The 20,969-nt window shown below is 41.2% G+C and overlaps 1 protein-coding gene across 1 annotated transcript in view; it reads left to right on the forward strand.

Moving 5' to 3' along the window:
• The window catches only part of LOC134541775 (uncharacterized), a 106,164-nt gene that overhangs the window by 65,926 nt on the left and 19,269 nt on the right, over window positions 1-20,969 (forward strand). Inside the window, exons 2-4 of the mRNA XM_063385439.1 lie at window positions 5,234-5,308; window positions 18,352-18,413; window positions 20,364-20,447. Coding sequence (XP_063241509.1) covers window positions 5,234-5,308; window positions 18,352-18,413; window positions 20,364-20,447 — 221 coding nt within the window. The remainder of the gene's footprint in view (window positions 1-5,233; window positions 5,309-18,351; window positions 18,414-20,363; window positions 20,448-20,969) is intronic.

Genomic DNA, 20,969 nt, shown 5'->3' on the forward strand with positions numbered 1-20,969 from the left:
ATTATAAAAACACTGTTGCACATATCGTTACAGTCGCCATCTTCGATTCTGGAAACGTCGCACATTTCATTACGCCCGCCATCTTGGATGTGTATGACGTCATCGTTGCAGTAAAGTTACTGTTATCTTGGATTCTAGATCGTTACAATTTTCGTCATCTTGAAAATTCTTACTTTTATCATAGCAAATCGGGAAAAAATTTATAAAAAATAATTAATCAATTTTTAATCAATTATTATTTTAAAAAACTCACTACGTCCTCAGTTCGAACCCGCTGAGGGCAAAAAACATTATGTCAGATCCTTCTTCCACAGAAGCCGCCGGCAGACTGACCTCCCACCACTAATGCCAGTAATATCGACAACACATCGGCAATGAATCAGCGTTTAACTTCACTATAACAGGAAAAAAAATGGTTTGCTATCGAAATGGGTAACGGGAGGGAGCTTGTTCATATTTTGACTGAAGTAATTATTAACATGGCAAAGATTACACACACGGGCGCGCGCGAGCGCTCCCGAACTTCTTACCTCTTTGGTTTACTCATGTTTTGCTATCTCTAAAAAAATAGTTCAATGTGGTAATTTTCTATTTTAAAAGACAAGTGAGTCATTCTAAAAAAGTACTATCTCCATGGCATTCCCATGGCGTCAAGAAACATTCCAGTTGGAACTTGACCCTTGATTTGGTGCGTGTGGCTTACAGCGCGAAGGCCAACTGGATCGCAATCGGCACTGCAATCGGTCCTAGCAGAATCAGGTCTCCGGTGACACTGACAATACCAGTGACAGCTCAGAACACTGACGGATGACAAAGGCGTGGCTGTGACCTGCCAAGCCAAGGAGTTCCTTGTGGTAGCCCGTACCACTGATTTAGTGGGTAGTATCCTTAATTATTTTGCTTCCATAATTTCGTGTTTTTGCTCCTTTTAACTAAATTCATAATATAACTTATCATCTTTTATAAAATAGTAGCTGCAGTACCCGGCGTTGCCCGGGCTGAACACAGGGTGATATATACCTATTGTTCGCGAGTTAAAGCAAAATAAATAGCGCTATATGACAGTGTGGTAGACACAGAGAAATTACTCGCAATTGCTGTTTGTATGTCTATGACCTATGATTTTCTGTTTACCCATGGCGAATTGTTGAACGGTTTAGAAGTTTAAACGCTGCAGCGCCATCTAGCGGCAAGCTACAAAAAATGGACAAAACTTATCTTTGCAAAAAACAAAAAAAACACTTCGACGTGCCTACTTTCATGGCGATGGGTCAAACTGTGTCGGAGTTTATCGACGTCATACATACATACATATATACATACATACATACATACCAACATCCTATTTTGTAAATTCAGATGTTATAAATTTAAGACTGTTTTTAATACTTTATGTCAACTCTAGCACGAACTTAGAACATGTAATCGTGTTGTTTATAGTTTTAAATTAATCTTTTGTTTGTATCCTTTGACATTTATTACTTATATATATGTATATCACTTAGAAATTATTTAAAAAAATTGGTTTTACCACAATCTTACACACCTGAGTTTTTCAAGGTTTTGGGAAACGATTAATTTAAAACTGTATGAACACGATTAGCGCTTGTAGTTCATGCTAGGGGTGACATAAAAATTGGCATTTAGTTCCTATAAACTATTAAATACGTATTAAATTTATTTTTAAAAAAACTTGTACAATTATTTACATTAAAAATATAATCAAATTTTTCTGAATTATTATAGAATTTTCATTAAATAATTAATTTTTGCCCTCGATAATTCTAGCTGTGGAGTACGAACTAAATGACTTAAGTGTATTTTGAATCAAATATTTTTTTTATAAATTTTAAATATATTGTGTTAATTTTTTGATATTTTAGGCAAAACCGAGATCGAGGTGACAAGTTGCGCCTGATGTCAAGTACCAGCTGAGTGCAAGACAAAAGCCTAGCGTTTGGACTTTTAAGCTGCTTTGCGTACATTAAATAATGGATAGTTTTGGGAAACAAAAACCGTAAAATTTTCCCTCAAAACGGTAATTTTCCCTTGGAAAATGACATTCTAAGTAATTTTGAGCTAATCTGGATAGATAAAAACACCAAATGATTTTCTGGTTGAATCAGACTAGCGATGATAGACACGTTTTAAATGTTTTAAATAGATTTATTAAATAAATAAATAAAACAAAATAATCTTGAGTATATACACATTTTTAAAACCATAGTTTACGACAGCATCTGTGCTATTTGGGCTTGTTAAACAAGTGCAGGATTGCGCCTTTGGAATGCGAGAGTTACCGCAGATGATAGACGAGCTCCAAATCATAGGCATCTAGAGGCGGACACGCCCGAACATGCGCGAATCCTCACGAAAGGCAAGCCGACAAGCCATCAAGCAGTGGTCTGGTCCCACAAGAAATATGTAAATTGGCCAGAATCGGCATTCGTACGCCACTTTTTGAAATTTCTGTTCTGATAACATCAGGGAGAAGTTACATGTTTGTGTGGGCATGTGTTCAAGGGCGTCGCCAGCCGATGGCTTGGGGGGGGGGGGGGGGTTGTGGGGAAAGTATGTAATTTTTTTGCATTTGGCTACATTTTTTTGAATATCTAGGGCTCTAGCCCCCCCCCCCCCCCCCTTATCGACGCCCTTGCATGTGTTGTTTGCTGTGGCACCATCGCGTCTTCGCGCTATTGGTTGCGACGGGCGACCTTCCCGCCGCCAGCCCGTGTTCCCTGGAGGCGGTGGGGGGCAGTGGGAGTCGGCGCATGCGCGGGCATGACCGGGAAACAACGCCGCTGACGCTATTCACGAGAACGACGGCCGAGGCAGTTCTCCGCCCCGTGCTCGCCGCGGGGTGATTCGTCCCTGCCAGGGCGAGCAACCGCTCGAGCAATTCTCGCGAGCGAAGAGTTATTGCTCGCTGAGCCCCGCCGCCTGGATCACTGCCGCGGCGCGCTTTTCCTGTTGGCGTCTCCATCGGGTCGTTACCACAACGCCGAAATACAGTAACGCCGAAAAATGTACCACAACATAACCTAACCTAGGCTAGCCTAACCTAACCTAACCTTACCTTACCTAACCTAACCTAACCTTTGTGGCAGTCCTGCAATGACATTTTTCGGCGTTAGTGTATTTCGGTGTTGTGGTACACAGCAGTTTTCTAGCTGTCGGCGTTGTAGTCAATTTGGCATTCGGCGTTATGGTTTTCGGCGTTATTGTACGTTCGGCGCTGTGGTGCGTCCCTGTCTCCATCTGGTTACACGCTACCGCGACCTCCACAGCGGACACCACTCGCGAGAGACACAGTTGCAGTCCCGGTAGCTGGACCTTGCATTACAGAAACTTGCCTGACTAGACTAATTTACTCTTGATATTTAAAAAAAAATCATTAATTTAATGTTTAACTATCACAGCCAAATACCACAATCGTGACGTATTTGCCATCAATTTAAATCATCATTTATGACACACTCCGTTGCTAGTGTACGCTGTATATCGAAGAGAGAACGTATGGATAACGGACAAAGAACGATGAGTACGCGAACACACAGAAAACAAGCCAATACCAGACGATGTCAAATGTTAAAATATAAACAGCACAGATATTTCCGTGGAAGGAATGAGAACAATCTCACAACACAGACAAAACAACACAGTGGCTGACAGCGACAAGACAGTTGCAAGGAAAAACACTGAATACCTACAGACAACAACCTTGGACAACAACGATAATACAGACACACATGTGAACCCGGCGATTAATTTAAACATATAATCTGACAACACAACGACGACAGCACAGACGAACACGGATCACAGTAAGCTTCCAGAGAAAAAAAATGACGTTACGGGAACTGACACAAATTCCCGTCATCAGGCACAAACGGTTTGCTCTTGTCAGTCAGAAATAATCTTAGCCATTCTATAAAAATAAATAGCATCCAAATTATTTTTTTTTTTCATTTGAGATGAATATACTACTGAAAAAGTGAGTTTAAAACCTACTCAAGAAACGTGACAGTTTTTGTTTGTATGAAAAATTTCAATAAAGACCACATCTCAAAAGTATCTTGTCTTCTTTTCTCGCTGAGAAAATTCAGTTTTGTTATTGGTTACCGCCAGTATTTGTATGTGTCAAACGGTTTTAAATGAGTGAGTGAAGTAGTCCAAACAATTCCACCATCTTTTTTCCCGCACGGCGTACAGAAATCAAATAGAGCGTTTGTAATATCGACAGGGCCGACGTGTGAAAGTTGGGGGGGGGGGGGGAGGGGGGGGAATCATTCCACTAGGCCCGTGCGCCAGGGGGCCCGGCTAAGATTCGTGTTTTTTTTTTTTAACCCATGACTTTACACTGTAATTCCATTGATAATAAGAATTCATTGAGAACCTTGCAAATGATGCATTTGCTCAGAACACATTTACAGCTACCATCACGGTGACATTTTAAGTTTTAAATATATATATATATATATATAAATAAAATTGTGAGGGGTTTGTGAAGTTGTGCAGTAAGTAATGGGAAGGGAGCCCCACCAATTTCGTTGTTCCCGAGTCCTCTGTTTCTCTTGACAGCCTTGATTGTTGAGATATAAAAATAAAGCTGTATATGAGGTGTGATTTAAAAAAAATACGGTGAAATGAATTTTTATAGCGGGAACTGCGGACGGTACATCCGTGTCAAATCCGAACAAGTTGTGACTTGTCCTCTTCCAGAGCTAGAAGAGTAGGGTCGTGTTTACAGTGTCTGTCGCGTTTCATGGTCATGGATTTCGAACAACGCATTGACAGTTTTGTCTGCGAAACGGAGACCAGAAAAAAAAATGGGTCTTTTGGCTTCCTCACTTCATCACGACAACGCGCCGTACCACAACTCGCTTCTGATCGACGAGTTTTTGGCCGAACAAAAGGTTCCTTTTCTGTCCACTTCCAGGAATGCTTCCAAATAATGGACCAACATCAGTACAGGTGCGCATCGCCAGCCAAGGAGAGTATTTTGAAGGCGATCAGTTCAAATTTTAGTGGAAGGTTATTACTTTGTTCGTAATAAAAATTGTTCAGCGTATTTTTGATCACAGCCCGTATTTGTGTACCATGTTTCACTTGTGGGTTCTGCATGTATTCCAGCCATTTCATACCCTGGAAACTTCGTCCTGTGTGTAAGTTTGTATTTTTTTTTTGGCTTAAACGAGATGACGTAACGTTTTGTTTGTTTGCTTCCTTTCAGCCAGACACCTGGTGCTGGTGACCGACCCCGAGAACGGCAAGGACGACTATGCTTTCGACAACCCTTGCTTCAGAGGTGAGTGTGCTTGAGGGAGCAGGAGAGATGCATGATGTCGCGTGTGAATCATTGTCGCTCTGATCAGAAGGAGGGGCATCACCATGTTCAGCGGGCCTCCTCCTCAGGTCGCAGCGTGCTTTATAACGGACATTCACTCTCTCTTTCCAGCGCACGTTTTCTGCCATCAGCGCTGTCCCTGTTTCGGTGCGCGCTGTTGCCAGATATACACCATAGTGCACAAATATTTTAGACACAACTTTGTAAAGTAATGAATTTTATTTTACATGTATCTAAAATACTGTATTTCGTTAAGTAAAATTTGGAAAGTCGCGACTCGCCGACTGGACGACGTCTCCGGATACAGCCTCCCCCCCCCCCCCCAAAAAAATTACTTCCGTAATATTATCACCAGTTAGTTGCAACTGGCTTTAGCGTTACTAAGCTGTAGGGAAATGTGAATTGTTAAAAGGCGCAAGTTACAGCGTAGAACAGCCAGTGGCGTAGCCAGGATTTGTGTATTGGGGGGTGTTAAGAAGCATGTGCCCCCCCCTCCCCGTATTAAAGCGGGGTGGTCCGGGGGTCCTCCCCCGGGAAAATTTGGATTTTAAGGTGTAAAATAGTGCTATTTTAGCAGTTTTTGGTACTTAAATTTAAATATTGTAATGGTAAAAATTTTATCAATTTTTAATATGAAATTTGTTTGAGTGATGAATAAGAAATTTAATTAAAGATTTGGGGCTAAGGGAGGGGGGGGGGGGTTTGGACCCGTAAACCCCCCCCCCCCCTGGCTGCGCCCCTGAGAACAGCACATCCGTAAGTGCAGCAGGTATTTTGCAAACTGAAAGCGTTTTTTTTTCTGCTTAGGCCGCTAAATTTAGTTTCCACGTTTTGTTTTGAAAAAAATTTCCAGCACACGTTCTTCTCAAAGTGGTACAGGGACGTCAAGATTGATTTTATCTGCACAACTTCGTACTGAAATGTCAGAAATGACCACTCGTTCTCGCTAGAAGGCGCGTTGCGCTCGAGAGATTGTACGATAAAACCATTCCAGTGATACCTGGTGTCGGTACTGTTGGTAGGTAGCGCCTGATGGGTAGGCTGCTCTCCGGCCACCGCCGCTGAGAAGGCGGCGGAATATCAAGTACGCAGTGACCGGAACATTTGTGTACCCAACCCGTGGGATGCAGAGAGTATTCCTCCCATGAAATTAATCTTCAAGTTGCGTGAAACAAACACACATGTGGAATTTCGCATAAAATACGGGACATCATTCTCTTGTTCTAGCGTCATTCAAAATGTATCGGATCAAAACTTCTTTTTTTTTTTAGATGCTATGCATATGTCTGTTCTCCTGAAAGGTCCCGCCTGCCCGGGTACACTTACGGTGTGCATAGCTTCAGAAGAAACCACGCTATTGGTTTTGAAAGCGCCTAAGAGGCTTGCGTTAGACCGTTACATTTATTTCTCCGCCACATGATGTTAAGGTTTCCGCTCAAATGACGAGCGCGCTAGTTCCAAAGCCTTGAGCTTAGAGGCGATACCGCGCTAGAAACACCAGCGAGCATCACACTTATCACTCAGCCTGACTATAACACAAATACACCCCTGACTTGGTGAGAACCTTAAATGGTTTTCACAATTTCGAAGGTGCGCCATTAAAACTTGGGTTCATCTGCCATTTTGGAGTTCCTTGTGTGCTACCAGTTACCAGGTGGCAGGTGGTGGTCGCATATCGCTCGCTCTCCTTCGCTCCTGGGACTCGTATGTGTCGAGATAATGTAACAACCTGCGGGCAGGCCCGGGACGCAGCGAGCTGGCAACACTGCCGGCGGCGCTGCCACGTCGTGCCGCGCCTGACCTTGCCGCGCGATTGGCGGTGCGGTTCGCACCTCGGTGGCGGGGGGCGTGGCTTCTCCCCTCTCACCTCCTCCCCCCCCCCCCCTGTATCCTGCACGTACCGCAGGCGCGCCCACGAAGCCGGGTTCGCCAGCAGCCGCGAAAACAAAGCCTGGGCCATGGAGTAAGTGATCACGCAGGAGCGACGATACCCAGGTGGCTTGGGGGGGGGGGGAGGGGAGAGAGAGAGAGAGAGAGAGAGAGAGAGAGAGTTACTCGTCGTTCTGATCCCGGCTAGGGTCAAACACAGATTTTTTTTTTTAGTTGTAACTTGGCGGACGTTACCGTGAGTTTGGTTCTTGGAGAACCCGTCCATTCCTCCCAGTTAAAATTCCCCGTCACCAACTTATCACCCTCGTCGACTCCAGTGAACCCGATGCACACGAGACGGCTGGATGGCCGCTGCTCAAGTTTTCTTCAAAGTGTCTGATTGCTGGAGACCTGCAAAATTCGCGGATTCATTGACCTCTACTGACGCGTGAGACGTCTCAACTAGGCTGTCTGTAATTCGGCACTTTCTTGGTTTAGTGTTTCCCATTGGCTCACAGTTCCCCGGATAAAATGTGGGCCAATCGCAGAAGCGGTACGAAGGTATAGTTGTTTTGATGCTAGCCTATCGCGAAATGAATCCGCGAATTTTGCATGTCTCTACTGATTGCGATTAAGAATAAATAGCATTTCAGCCACCTAATTCCCTGGTTCATTCATTCTGTTGTTTTTACTTCCTGGGGTGCATTCTTACTCGTCGGTCTATTTTATTTCACATCTTTGTACGTGGCGAAGTTAAGACGACACGCCTTCTGTTACACTCAACCAGTTTTGGGCATTAGCTTTACAAGAAAATAAATGACGATAAAATAGGTTATGTGCACGGAAAACAAACTTAAATCCTAGCCGAATTCAAAAAATAAAAACAAGAGTTAAACATTACAAAATCCAACCTAAACCTTATTTATATATAACTTTGAATTAAATATAGGTGTACGCGTGCTCCAATAAAATTACGGGTACAACACCCGAGGTTGCAAACTCAAAAGAAAATAAGGACTGCGGCGAAACTGCGTAGGCGATCTCGCGTCTGATTGGCCACTCCTCGGTGTGGAAGTCTCGCATTGGTCGGGTCCTCCACCCGCCATGTTGCCGACCAGTGGCAGGGATTGGCTGTTCGCCTCTGAATGCGCCGGGGGAGGTGGTGAAAGGTGTGCCGTGCCCGGGCTACGGTCGCGCTACGCCTCACACCTGCGTGGTCACAGCGAGAAGCTCTGACACTTGCATACGCCCGCGCGAAGCTGAAAAAATAGGTAACGAGCAAGTTATTAAATGGCAGAGGAAAGTTTAAGCAACTTCCTCTGGGCGAGACCTGTCCGCTTGGCAAAGCTAGTGGCGATTAGCGAACTAACGGCGCTGATAACAGTTTAGTTCAGAACTTCATCAACAGATGGAATTGCTTTGAATGTGACACGCACTGTCGTTTGGTGCGTCCGTCACGGCTTGTCTCTTTAATATTATCTCTTGTAAGCGCATCAAATTTTTGTGTGAAATATTACAATTATTTTTATAGATACGTAGTTAAAATTCACAGTCACAAATTTTCCCTAAACTCTGTATGGGATTATAAAACGTTACGGGGATAGATAATTTCCCCCCCCCCCCCCATTTTTTAATCGGTTTTAAAACGTTTTGTTAGAAATATTATTTATTATATTATTATTGCACAGCGCAGATACTCAAAACTAAGATCAAGGCAATGTGGGTAGGACACGGGTAAACAGAAGTCAGGTTGTTCGTCCAGTGTTCCGTAATGCGATCCCAGTGCTTCCTTCGTGCGGCTCATGCGCAGAGTTGCCGCAAGGACGTGCGCGGGTGCTCTTCGCAAAAGGTGGGGAAGGGGGGGGGGGAGTAACAACTTTCACGCTACATAGTGCGCGTTATACAAGGGACTGTAGTGTGTAACAAGCATGAGAACATTACGTGGGAAAACCCTACTGTACCTAAAAACAATTGGTGGCGGGAAAAATTCCCAAACGATAACCTCCCGAAAAAAGGTACGCAGACATGCAAGACATCACGTCTGCCAACCTAATTAAAAGGCCGTGTTAAATGACCTGTTCTCAGTTCTCGGGAAAGGAGGGGAAAAAATGTGCGGGGTGGGGAGGATAACACCGCAGCTAACGATGTTATGAAGTGTATCTCGCAAAGAAATCATTTGCACTGTTTTTTTTTTTTTACGTTGTGCGGCATTTTTTTTTCCTCCTCGGAAGGTCATTAAAGACGGACGTGACTTCTATACTCTGCAGTACCTACTCGATCTGATCCTGAGCGCGCCTTCCTGTTGGCCGACCTCCTAGGCGTGCTCTCACTTCGGCGAGAATTTTTCTGTGTTCGATTGCAAGTGAAATATTAGTAAGGACACAAATATTAATTATGTAAGAGGAAGTGCGCTTTTCAATTGGGTTTATCTCATCTAAGTAGAGACCGGAAAAATTCGCGGGTTCAATGACCTTTTGGATGGACTCCAATATCCACTACACACTCGGGCAAATGCCAGCTGTACATTGGCTGCTGACTTGTAAGACGTCTCGACTGGGTGGCCTGTGATTCGGCACTTCTATGAGTGAGGGTCATTAATTGGCCCCCAGTCCTCCAGATTAACAGTGAACCAATGGCAGAAGCAGCACTAAGGTATAATTATTTGAATTTTAGCATAACACGAAATGAATCCACGAATTTTTCAGGTCTCTACATCTAAGTTTAGGTGTCGTACTTATGAGCCTGGTAAACAAACAGTTTTGATTGTGATTTTGAAAAAGAAGTGACTTTTGGGGCACTTCCGGTCTCATCGTCCATTAATAAGCTTTGTCTGTGACACTTTCCATATTAAAATTGGTGAAAATAACTATGTTATTAAACGAATGGACTCCAGGATGGACTGCGAAGTCCCTTCATACCCGGGCAAATATCGCCTGTTCATTGGCAGCCAATTCGCGAGACGTCTCAACCGGGCAACCTGTGACTCGACACTTATTTGGCGAGCCAATAGCGGAAACAGCACAGCGGTGTAAGCTTGTCACTGTTTCCTATCTCAAAATGAATCCGCGGATTTTTGCTGTTAAAAGTATTATTGGGGCATGCATTTTTCGCGAATAAATCTGAACGCCTATTAGACTGCAACAAGGTATGCCCGCACCAGCGGTTTCTTCCTTGTGATTGGCGGCCGTCTGCGAGAGAAGTCGTTGCCCTATTTGACCGGGCCACTCAGAACGCATTTGCTTCCGCATTCAACTACTGTTATTGGTGTTGTAACAATCGACGTGGAACTGAAATAAACTCACCCAATCACAAAACACAGATGATACTACGGTGTTTTAACTTTCAGCTAGTCGCAGAATCTTTTCGCGAAATATGCATGTCTCTAATTATTAAGTAGGTATGTAGTTTGTGTTGCAGTTTCAATCCCCCTTCGCCTCCTTCAAGTCTTCATCCCTAAATAAGCATGCTGGCATAAAAGTGATGTGTTGGTTTCAATAAACCAAATAAAAATAATACTGAGTTATTCCTGTTTGGTCTCACGTAATTCGATTGCACGACCGCTTACCGGTATCGTGCTTTACAGTGGAAAAATTTGACTGTTCGATAGGTGTCGATGAACTGTGTCGATATTTTCAACATTGACTTTATTATTGGCTGTGGTCGGCGATATAAACCGTTCCGCACTCAACACCACCAATGGGGAAACGCGTATCGCAAGACAGAACGTCCGACATTCGTCATAAATAGGGCCATGCATATTTCGCGAAAAGATTCCGAGAAAAGTTATAAGTTAAAACACTGTAGCACCGTCTGTGTTCCGTGATTGGGTGAATTTCTTTCAGGTACATGTTGATTAATACAACACCAATCAGAGTAATTCAGTGCGAAAGCAAACGCATCCTGAGTGGCTCAGTCAAGAAAGGCAACGACTTCTCTCGCAGACGGCCGCCAATCACAAGGAAGAAACCGCTGGTGCGGGCATACCTTGTTGCAGTTTAATAGCCGTTCAGAATTATTCGCGAATTAAAATTTAATTTATGACAATAATATATAAACAATACTAGTATAAATGAGAAAAAAGCTTGAGGCGCTTTGTGCCATATTTTTTGTATATTAAGCTAACGAACGTAATAAAATTGGTGGGACATTTTACAGTGATGAGGCACTCACTCTTAGTCGAAAGAGTTACAGACGAACAGACAAACATACAGGTGAAGCTAATATAAAGCATGTAAAAATGCCTGCCCCTAGTCATAAAAAAAAATGCCTGCCCCTAGTCATAAAAAAAATGCCTGCCCCTAGTCATAAAAAAAATGCCTGCCCCTAGTCATAAAAAAAATGCCTGCCCCTAGTCATAAAAAAAATGCCTGCCCCTAGTCATAAAAAAAATGCCTGCCCCTAGTCATAAAAAAATGCCTGCCCCTAGTCATAAAAAAAATGCCTGCCCCTAGTCATAAAAAATGCCTGCCCCTAGTCATAAAAAAAATGCCTGCCCCTAGTCATAAAAAAATGCCTGCCCCTAGTCATAAAAAATGCCTGCCCCTAGTCATAAAAAAATGCCTGCCCCTAGTCATAAAAAAATGCCTGCCCCTAGTCATAAAATAACTTACGCCATGTAAAAATTATCTTTTCCAACAGTGCGAGTCAGAGACCCGGAAATTTCCCGGATTCATTTGGTGTCAGTCTAAAATTCACAGTCATGTGTTTTCCCTGCCCATAATTTTTTGTCTGTTGGTGGAGACTGAATCATTCACTGATTCATTTCGTGATAGGTTAGAATCTAAACTCTACGTCTTTGCTGCGTCGGTGATGGGACCACAGTTTATCTTAAAAGCTCTGAGATAATGGAGTACCTTCAAAAAAGAAGAAGTATCGAATCACAAGCAACCCGGATAATAGGTATCACATGTTAGTAGCCAATTAGCACGCGGCGTTTACCCGAGTACGTATAGGATTTTGAAGTTCATACTAGAGGCCATTGAAACAGCGAATTTTTCCAGTCCCTACCTATTGGCCGATACATAAATTGCGAAACCTCTCCTCGCAAGACGGTCGTCGTGTTTCGGGCACTGCTCTGCTAGCTGGCGGTTAACTGGCTCACGGTCGCAGAGAGGAGTGGCCAAATATTTTCCATCCAATCGTCATAGCTAGAGACCTGAAAAATTCGCGGGTTCATTTCGTGTTATGCTAAAATTCAAATAATTATACCTTAGTGCTGCTTCTGCCATTGGTCCGCTGTTAATCTGGAGGACTGAGGGCCAATTAGAGACCCTGACTCATTGAAGTGTCGAATCACAGGCCACCCAGTCGAGACGACTCACAAGTCAACAGCCAATGAACAGTTGGCATTTGCCCGAGCGTGTAGTGGATATTGGAGTCTATCCTGGAGGTCATTGAACCCGTGAATTTTTCCGGTCTCTAACTCTAGGCATTTATTTTTTGCGAAAATCTTTCCATACCAGCTGAGAGTTAAAACACTGTAGCATAGCATGTGTCAGGCGCATGTCTACTGTCAGCCCACCAATCACAGCCATCCAATACTGAAGCTAGCGCGTCCTGAATGGCCCGGCCAAATATAGGGCAGTGGCTTCTCTTGCAGACGGCCGCCAATCACAAGGAAGAAACCGCGGGCGTATGCATACTAAGTTGCGGTCTAATGGGCGTTCAATATTTTTATTCGCGAAAACTGCCCGCCCCTAGCGAGAGATCATATTCTATAGTCGTCACTGGAACACTGTCGTTGAAGTAAGTGAGATTAAGTTAACAGAGAAAGGCCGTAGCTGAGTGCTTACAGGCTCTTATGCGGCAAAATGAATTCGCAAGAACGGCCAAAATAAAATAAATAATCATGCGGTAAACTGGAAACGGAAACTACTCAATAACTAGAAACCTGCAAAATTCGCGGTTTCGATGGCCTTCAGGATAGACTGCACATACCCCTGTACACTCGGGAAAATAACGCAAGTTCATTGGCTGCTGACTTGGGAGTCGTCTCAGCTGGTTTGTCTGTGATTCGATCCTTCTTTGTTTGAGGGTTTATAACTGGTTGAGATTCGTCCAGATGAACAGTAAGCCAATAACAAAATTATCTAAGAGATATATGTGTTTTAATTCTAGCCTATCACTGAATGAATCCGCGAATTTTGCAGGTCTCTATCAATAACATTTGCTGCAGTTGGTTTAAGAAGGAATAAGCCCGTTTGTTTTTGTTCTTACAGCCTGATGTGTGCTCCTCCACTACGTGACAAACCCTCGCGCGCTGTTGCAAAATTTCACCTTAAATTTACGAAGAACATTGGTTGCAAATTATCCAGAGATCTTCGTAAATTTCTCGTTATCTTCGTTAATTTACAGCTGCTGTTCACTTTAAACTTGAATCCACAAGAATAATCCTGGTGTATAAGCTCAAAAATCGGTAAAGATTTCGACCTGCAAAACCACAATTATTTCTTCCTCCTGTTTACATACCGATGGACAGTACCCGGGAGTAGGGTTACCAGACGTCCGGCAAAAGGAGGACATGTCCTCCTTTTTATGTATTTTTTTGCGTCCGGCCGGATTTTCCTTAATGCTCCAAAATGTCCGGCTTTTTTATAAAGTGAGATAATTCCTGCAGTTACACTCTGAGTAAAGCGCGCGGTGCGCGCTAATGCGCTGTCCGCAGTCACCCCACTAGTAAGTAGTTCTATGACAGCTTGACAGGTAGCAGCACATGCAGAAGCACGTGTTTTTAATACGCTGTATATGCGTAGTTTGTTTGATTCTTTATACTGAAACTGTATTAAATGCCAAAACATTGTAAAATATCGTACTCCATTGTAATTAATTCATGGCTTTTTAAAAAAAATATATATTGTCCTCCTTTTTAGTGAAATGTCCTCCTTTTTTATTATCAGTGTCTGGTAACCATACCCGGGAGTCAAAATACGGAATTTTTTCTACGAAGATCCGGTTCGATCTTTTTGAGTGGAATTGTTGGTTGAAAAGTCAGCTGCTGTGCTGTGACTGCGAGCTGTGTGGACCCGCGAGGCGCCACCATCTCCCTCGTGCGTGAAACATGGCGGCCGCATGCGTGACCCGGCCGTCTTTGGCGTCGTTTACCGTTGCGCGTCGGGGACCGGTGTGACGGGAGGATAAATATTCATGGCGCCAGATCTCGCCACGTCCGACCCAGGTTCGCGTGGCGTCTTCACGGGATTGGCATCTTGCGTTCGCAAGCTCTCTCACTCTCTTACAAGGGGACGGCACGACAAGGGTAATTCACTTCGGGGTATTTAGTAGGGACAGGAAAAATTCGCGGATTCAATGACCTCTAGGATAGCCTCCATTAACCTCTGCATTTCTCAAGTAAACACGCGTGTTCATTGGGTACTAAATTGTGAGGCGTCTCCACTGGGTAGCTTGTGATTCGACGCTTCTTCGGTCGATAGTCTCTCATTGGCCCAGAGAGCTCCAGTTAAACTGCGAGCCAATAGCAGAACCAGCAGAATTGTACACAAGTTTGAATTTCAGCCTATCACGAAATGAATCCGCGAATTTTTCCGGTCTCTAGGTATTAGTAGTATACATTTAGGGTAGAGACCTGCAAAATTCGCGGATTCATTGAGCTCTAGGATAGACTCCACAGTCCTTTAAATACTCGCGGAAATAACACCTGTTCATTGGCTACTGACGCGTGAGACGTCTCAACTAGGCTGTCTGTAATTCGGCATTTTCTTGGTTTAGTGTTTCCCATTGGCTCACAGTTCCCCGGATAAAATGTGGGCCAATCGCAGAAGCGGTACGAAGGTATAGTTGTTTTGATGCTAGCCCATCGCGAAATGAATCCGCGAATTTTGCATGTCTCTACTTTAGGGTGTTCACCCCTTAGATTAATGAAGTACACTGGCCAGCCTATTCCGGCTTATGTGGTAACGTACTTGTTTGCCGCGCAGATGCTCGGGTTTAGATTCTCTCTGACGATCACTTTTATAAAAAAAAAAAATTAAAAAAAGGGGTGCGTGTACGTAATATAATATTTACATAATAATATGTACACACGTCAGACGTTATAATTACTTGGCGTAGTATAAACCAATTTATTTTAACTTTGCATGCATACAATTATGTAAATAAATAAAATATAAAATGACTGGAGTTATATTAGGCCTATAAATACTGTTAGTAAAATATAAATTAAATTTTTTATTTAGTTTACTAAAAAAATTAGATAATTTTTAATTTTAATTATTTATCAAATAATAATCTAAAAATTTATAATTCAAATAAATTATACATACGGGTACATAACCTCACTTACAAAATAATCTTGAAAAAGTTTATGAACACAATTTCTTTCACTAATAAATATTCACAATAAATATATCTTGACTATACGGACCATTATTCAATATTTATCACGAAAGTATATGATTTAAAAGCAAATATGTAATTTTTATTTGTATGTAGACTTTTTAAATCCATTCAATGTCTGTTGCTTGCTGCGCGCGTATCGTTAAAAATTCATTCCCATAATTTTTGTCATAACGCGCTTAAATAAGTATAACCTAATCTCACTTATATAAATACACTTGAAAACGTTTATAAACACAATTTCTATCATTAATTTTCACAATAAATAAATATTTTTCATGATATGTACCAGTATTGAGTATTAATCACTAAAGTAGTTATAGCCTATGATTTAAAAGAATATATAGATAGATTTTATTTGAACGTAGCCTTTTTTATATGTAGCTTCTTTTTCTCATAATTTTAAAATTTCGTTGCATGATGCGCGCGCATCTTAGAATTTGCTCTCATTATTTTTTACATAAAGCGCCTAATGAAGTATAACTTCAAAAATATTTATTAGATATTACTTGATATTTATATTACAGTAATAATTCAACATTTTAAATAGAAAATAATAATGGGTATAATAATAGTTATAATTTGTGCTTACAATAATTAAAATTTTAGATTTTTTATTGATGATATTTTTGATCGTATATTTTGTTATACAAACAAGAACCTGGATGTTAATTATCGTAAAAACATTGGAAACAAAACTTTTCTGGCTCCTTCCACAATTAATAAAAGATTGTTTGCATGAAAAAACGTTGCTGAAGTAGTTCTGTTGGAAAACATACTTCATTAACATTAGGAAATATTTCCTATTTTCTTACAGTTTAGAAGCGAACCAAGCATATCTTAATATTTTATTCAAAATGGGAGATGACGATTGATGAGCTACCTATTTGATTGTATTTTGATACAGTCTTCACGGGAACGTATTTCTCGTTTTTGTTTGATTAAATAAGTTTAATTCTGTAAACTCTTTATTTGATTGTTTACCTGTCTAGATAAAAATAAACGTCGCAATGTTCAACAAGAGTAGTAAATTTTGGAGGAATAACTCTAATTACATAAGTAGGCAATGTATCGTAATCCTTGAATAAGTATCAATTAATATGTAATAATATATTTTTTAAATAAATAAATTATTTTCTTTAAATTAATAATATTTGTAAAGAGATTTATTTATTTATTTTATTTACAAAAGTGTTGTCAGCTGGAATTGGAACCTAAGAGACTGGTTGGTAAGCAAGTAGTAGTTACCACCCAGACCATTGGCCGGAGATAAACTTAACTAGTATATAAACTGTAGTTAAATTTTCATATGCTTTTTTCTCGGAAGTAGCTGGCCAATGCGCTTTATTATTTTAGGGGTGAACACCCTAAAAATAATACTACTTATACACCGAGTATCATCCCTAGAGACCTGCAAAATTCGCGGATTCAATGACCTCCAGGATAGACTCTACTACACTCTACACACTCGGGTAAAATGCCACCTGTTCATTGGCTACTGACTTGTGAGTCGTCTCGACTGGGTGGCCTGTGATTCGACACTTCTTTGAGCGAGGGTCTCTAATTGGCTCTCATTACTCCAGATTAACAGTGGACCAATTGCAGAAGCAGCGCTAAGGTATAATTATTTTAATTGTAGTATATCACGAAAAGAATCCGCGAATTTTGCAGGTCTCTACTCATCCCGAAGTCAATTGCCCAAGTCGTTCCTCCCCTTGTTAGTACAGGAGAATGTATAAAATGCACGCAAGTTCTGTGTGTCTGCATGCTGTGTATGCGCGCATTTGGAGTTTCGTGCCAACCTTGCAGCATTGGCTGGATCTACGGGGGTACAGTATGTGGTTGGCATGGTTCAAAATGTTAGTGGCCGGCCTTGAGACGCTGTAATCGCTTTATTTTCATCGGAAAAACTAACTTTATGAAAACCTGCTTGCGAGATATCTTGCGATACTGCTCACTGACACGCAAAGCATCTTTAACCAGCGAATATTCCGTCAGAAAATAAATTACAGCTGATTGCATTTCAGCTCTTTAGTTGCCTGTGAAAATTGCTGATTTTTTTTTTTTAATAGGATGTTTTAGTGACTCCCGTTACAAGCTTTTAGGAATTATTAAAAAAACAATCATAAACCACTCTCTTCAATCAATTCCTGAAAATATACACGTCGTATGATAATTACAGGAATAGACGATAATCCAACCGGTTTAAGTAACTTCGCAGAAAAAAAATTCGAAACTTTCATCGTTTCATTAAAAAGATTTTTTTATCGTGCATAGGATGTTCAAATATAAATAAAAACCAGCACGTCTACTATATTGCTACTCTACGCAGGAATCGTCCAGACTTCCGCCCGCCCGAATACAGGCCTCCGCATACGCCCCGGAGGGTTACATTTTGATGGAAGTCATTTTGAACAATTCCCGTAATGATGTAACAAACATTTTTTTAGCGACGACAAAAACATGTTCTTGGTTATTACAAATAAGGATGCTTGTTTTATACTCATGATTTTTTTTGTCCTTGTTCAAATAATTTTACAACCATGACAGTCAATTACATAAGATTTAAAAAAAAAAGTTGTAATGGCCACCTTTTTTCATTGCTTCTCCCATTACTTCATTATGATACCACGGTTTATTCACGTGGACGGGAAAGAAAAAAAAAAACTGGTCTGGTTGTTTGGTCATTCTATGTTTACAACAGTAGATTAAGGCAGTTTTTACTCGAAACAGCTTCAGTTTCATAGCTCAAATGTGTGATGAGGACGGTGTGCGTGTTTCAGAGGGCACTCCTGTGGGAAGGACACTTCCTGGAGAGAAGGATGTCGGCAAACTGGACCAGAAGGTAAGGATGTCTTCAGGGGAATGAGGAAATACTTCCTAGAAACATAATAAAATATATTTAAATGTGGAGGAAATTTTTTTGTAACTAGCAGGTTTTGTTTTCTCTGTAGTGTTCGTGTTTTTCTTTACCTTGCCTGCACGACCGCAGTAGGATTTGCCTCGCAAATGACTTATAGCAATTATTTAATTCGTCACTGTGCTGGCCCTCAGGCCACTGGCAGTCACACTGTTTGTGTTATGTATCGTGAGCTTTCGGTATTAGGGCGCTACTCCTGAATTTATCTTGAGTGAACTCGAATCAAAACAAAAAAAAATGACTGGACTAATTAATGCAGTTTTTTTTGGACATACGCCATTGCAGTTTCGCACTGTTTGTCATTTGGATACCGTCTGTGTTAGTCAGTGCTATCGTCGTTGTTTTGTCCATGGTACTCGTTTAGTTTCATCGTTTGTTCCGTTTGTCCGATATCAGCTGATTCAGTTTTGTTTTCTGAGAATTTTTTATCTTTATTTTTTTTATATTCGAAATTTTTCTATGACAAACAGTGCAAAATTGCAATGGCGTATGTACAAAAAACTGCATTAAATCAAAATTTTTCCATTGCATGAATCATTTAAATAACGTATGGCTGGACTAATCTTCGGCATTAAAAATCAATATTGCGAAGGACTTTGTGCCTTGTGTACAGAATAGGTTTCTGTGGAATAAAAAAAAAGATACAAAGCTGCAGCAATTACTATTACACCAAATATTGTATTGAATCTGCATGAATACTCTTACAAGCTAGTTTCTAAGGGGGAAAAAAACTTTGATTTAATCTGCTAACGGTAACCAAACGTGATTTTTAATGTGTCTGATTAGCCACATATTAAATAAATGTTCAAAGTGTGTGAGTAATAAGAGAGTGCAGTTGGTGAATATCACTAACAAATATACTGCATCTTGAAATCATTTTCACGCAAAAGTTATGTTGACCATAATGATCATGTTGAATTATTCAAGTGTGTTCCTGTAACGATCAATCATTAAAGTCTCCAGCTGTGGGCCTGATATTGAAGCCTCTGCCCACTCGACAGTCGAGTGGGGACGTTCTGCTATAACTGCTGTTAACTTCACTTTACAACGCACTTTGTTGGGTTAAATACAAATTAATATCATTAAAAATAATTATCTAAATTTATATAGTTTACCCATTACACAAATTATTTTATTTTAAAGTAATCTGCCATGCCCTTTTTACGATAAACCATCACGCCATTTGCTTGGAGTGATTTTTGTTAACTTTGGGAAGCAAATCGGGATAGCCGAAACTCAATTAGAATCTATCGAATTAGAGTCCTGTGTTAGATCGATGCTCGACTGATTTCAAACAGCGGATTTTTCTTAGTTTAAAATTTTGCAAAACTGAAATTTTTCGGGAGAAGCAAAAAAGGAAGTTCTTGCTTGCTCTTTGGTAAATTATATGAAACTTATACTGTAACATAAAATAAAAACTATTTTACACTTTGATGTTTTGATCAACATTAATATTCAAATACCTATAGTTATACAGGATTTAAACTTTCTTGGTTCTGTAATGATGTTTTTTTTTTTTTTTTCAAAACAAATACTGTATTGATTGATTGGTGATGTAGGAAAGCAGTTACAAACAAACAAGTAAACAACACAAGAAATGGTTACATCTTACGATAAGGTTACAGTGATAATAATGCAATTATGACATTGGTTAATTTTGCTTTCAATACTGTGGACAATGGTGGTTTTTTGCTGAAAGCAAATGGTCGTACTGACCATTGTTGTTTTCGTTTTAAAAGTTGGTTCCATGCGTGCCCACCAGGGAACACCACAAAAATGGACCGATAAAACGCAAGTGTTGAGAATGTTCGGGACCATGGTTGTGTTTGCCGAGAGGTCCTCAGTTGAGAGGGTGCGCGGCGTGCTTGCTCGCAGACTCGCTGGTCGGCGTGGAGTCCGCTGGGGGTCATCGTCGCGCGCGGCGACAAGAGGAAGGCGCTGGACGACTCCTTCCTCGCGGTGAGCGCCTGTGTGTGTGTTGTGTGTGTCTCTCTCTCTCTCTCTCTCTCTCTCTCTCTCGCCGGCTCGAGGAGGCGACCCCGTGCGGCTGGCATCGCCGCCAGCTGGACCCAGGGGCCGCACTGAAAGGATTGTTTCCCTAAACAAAATATTTGTTTATACATGGCGAAATAAATATATTTTGTTAATTCTAACAAATATTTTGTAGTAGGAAAGATTCTGTTTGACCCAACAAAAATATTTTGTCAACTGAAATGTATATTTGGTTAGATGTAACGAATTATTTTTTGTTACTTACCGAGTTTGATTAAACTAACAAAATATTTTTTGTTCCGCCAAGTAAGTATTTATTCCGCCATACATAAACAAATATTTTGTTTGATTCAAACAAACCTTTTTCTCTGTGCGAGGCCCACAACATGGCACTCGCTAGTCAGCCCCGGGGCCCGGTCGAGTGTACCAGGCGGCAGTGACGTCCGCAACCTCCAGTTCTGGGGCAGCCTTCTTTTCACACACGAGAGA

The sequence above is a fragment of the Bacillus rossius genome, assembly GCF_032445375.1.
Source record: "Bacillus rossius redtenbacheri isolate Brsri chromosome 4 unlocalized genomic scaffold, Brsri_v3 Brsri_v3_scf4_2, whole genome shotgun sequence".
Classification (NCBI taxonomy): domain Eukaryota; kingdom Metazoa; phylum Arthropoda; class Insecta; order Phasmatodea; family Bacillidae; genus Bacillus; species Bacillus rossius.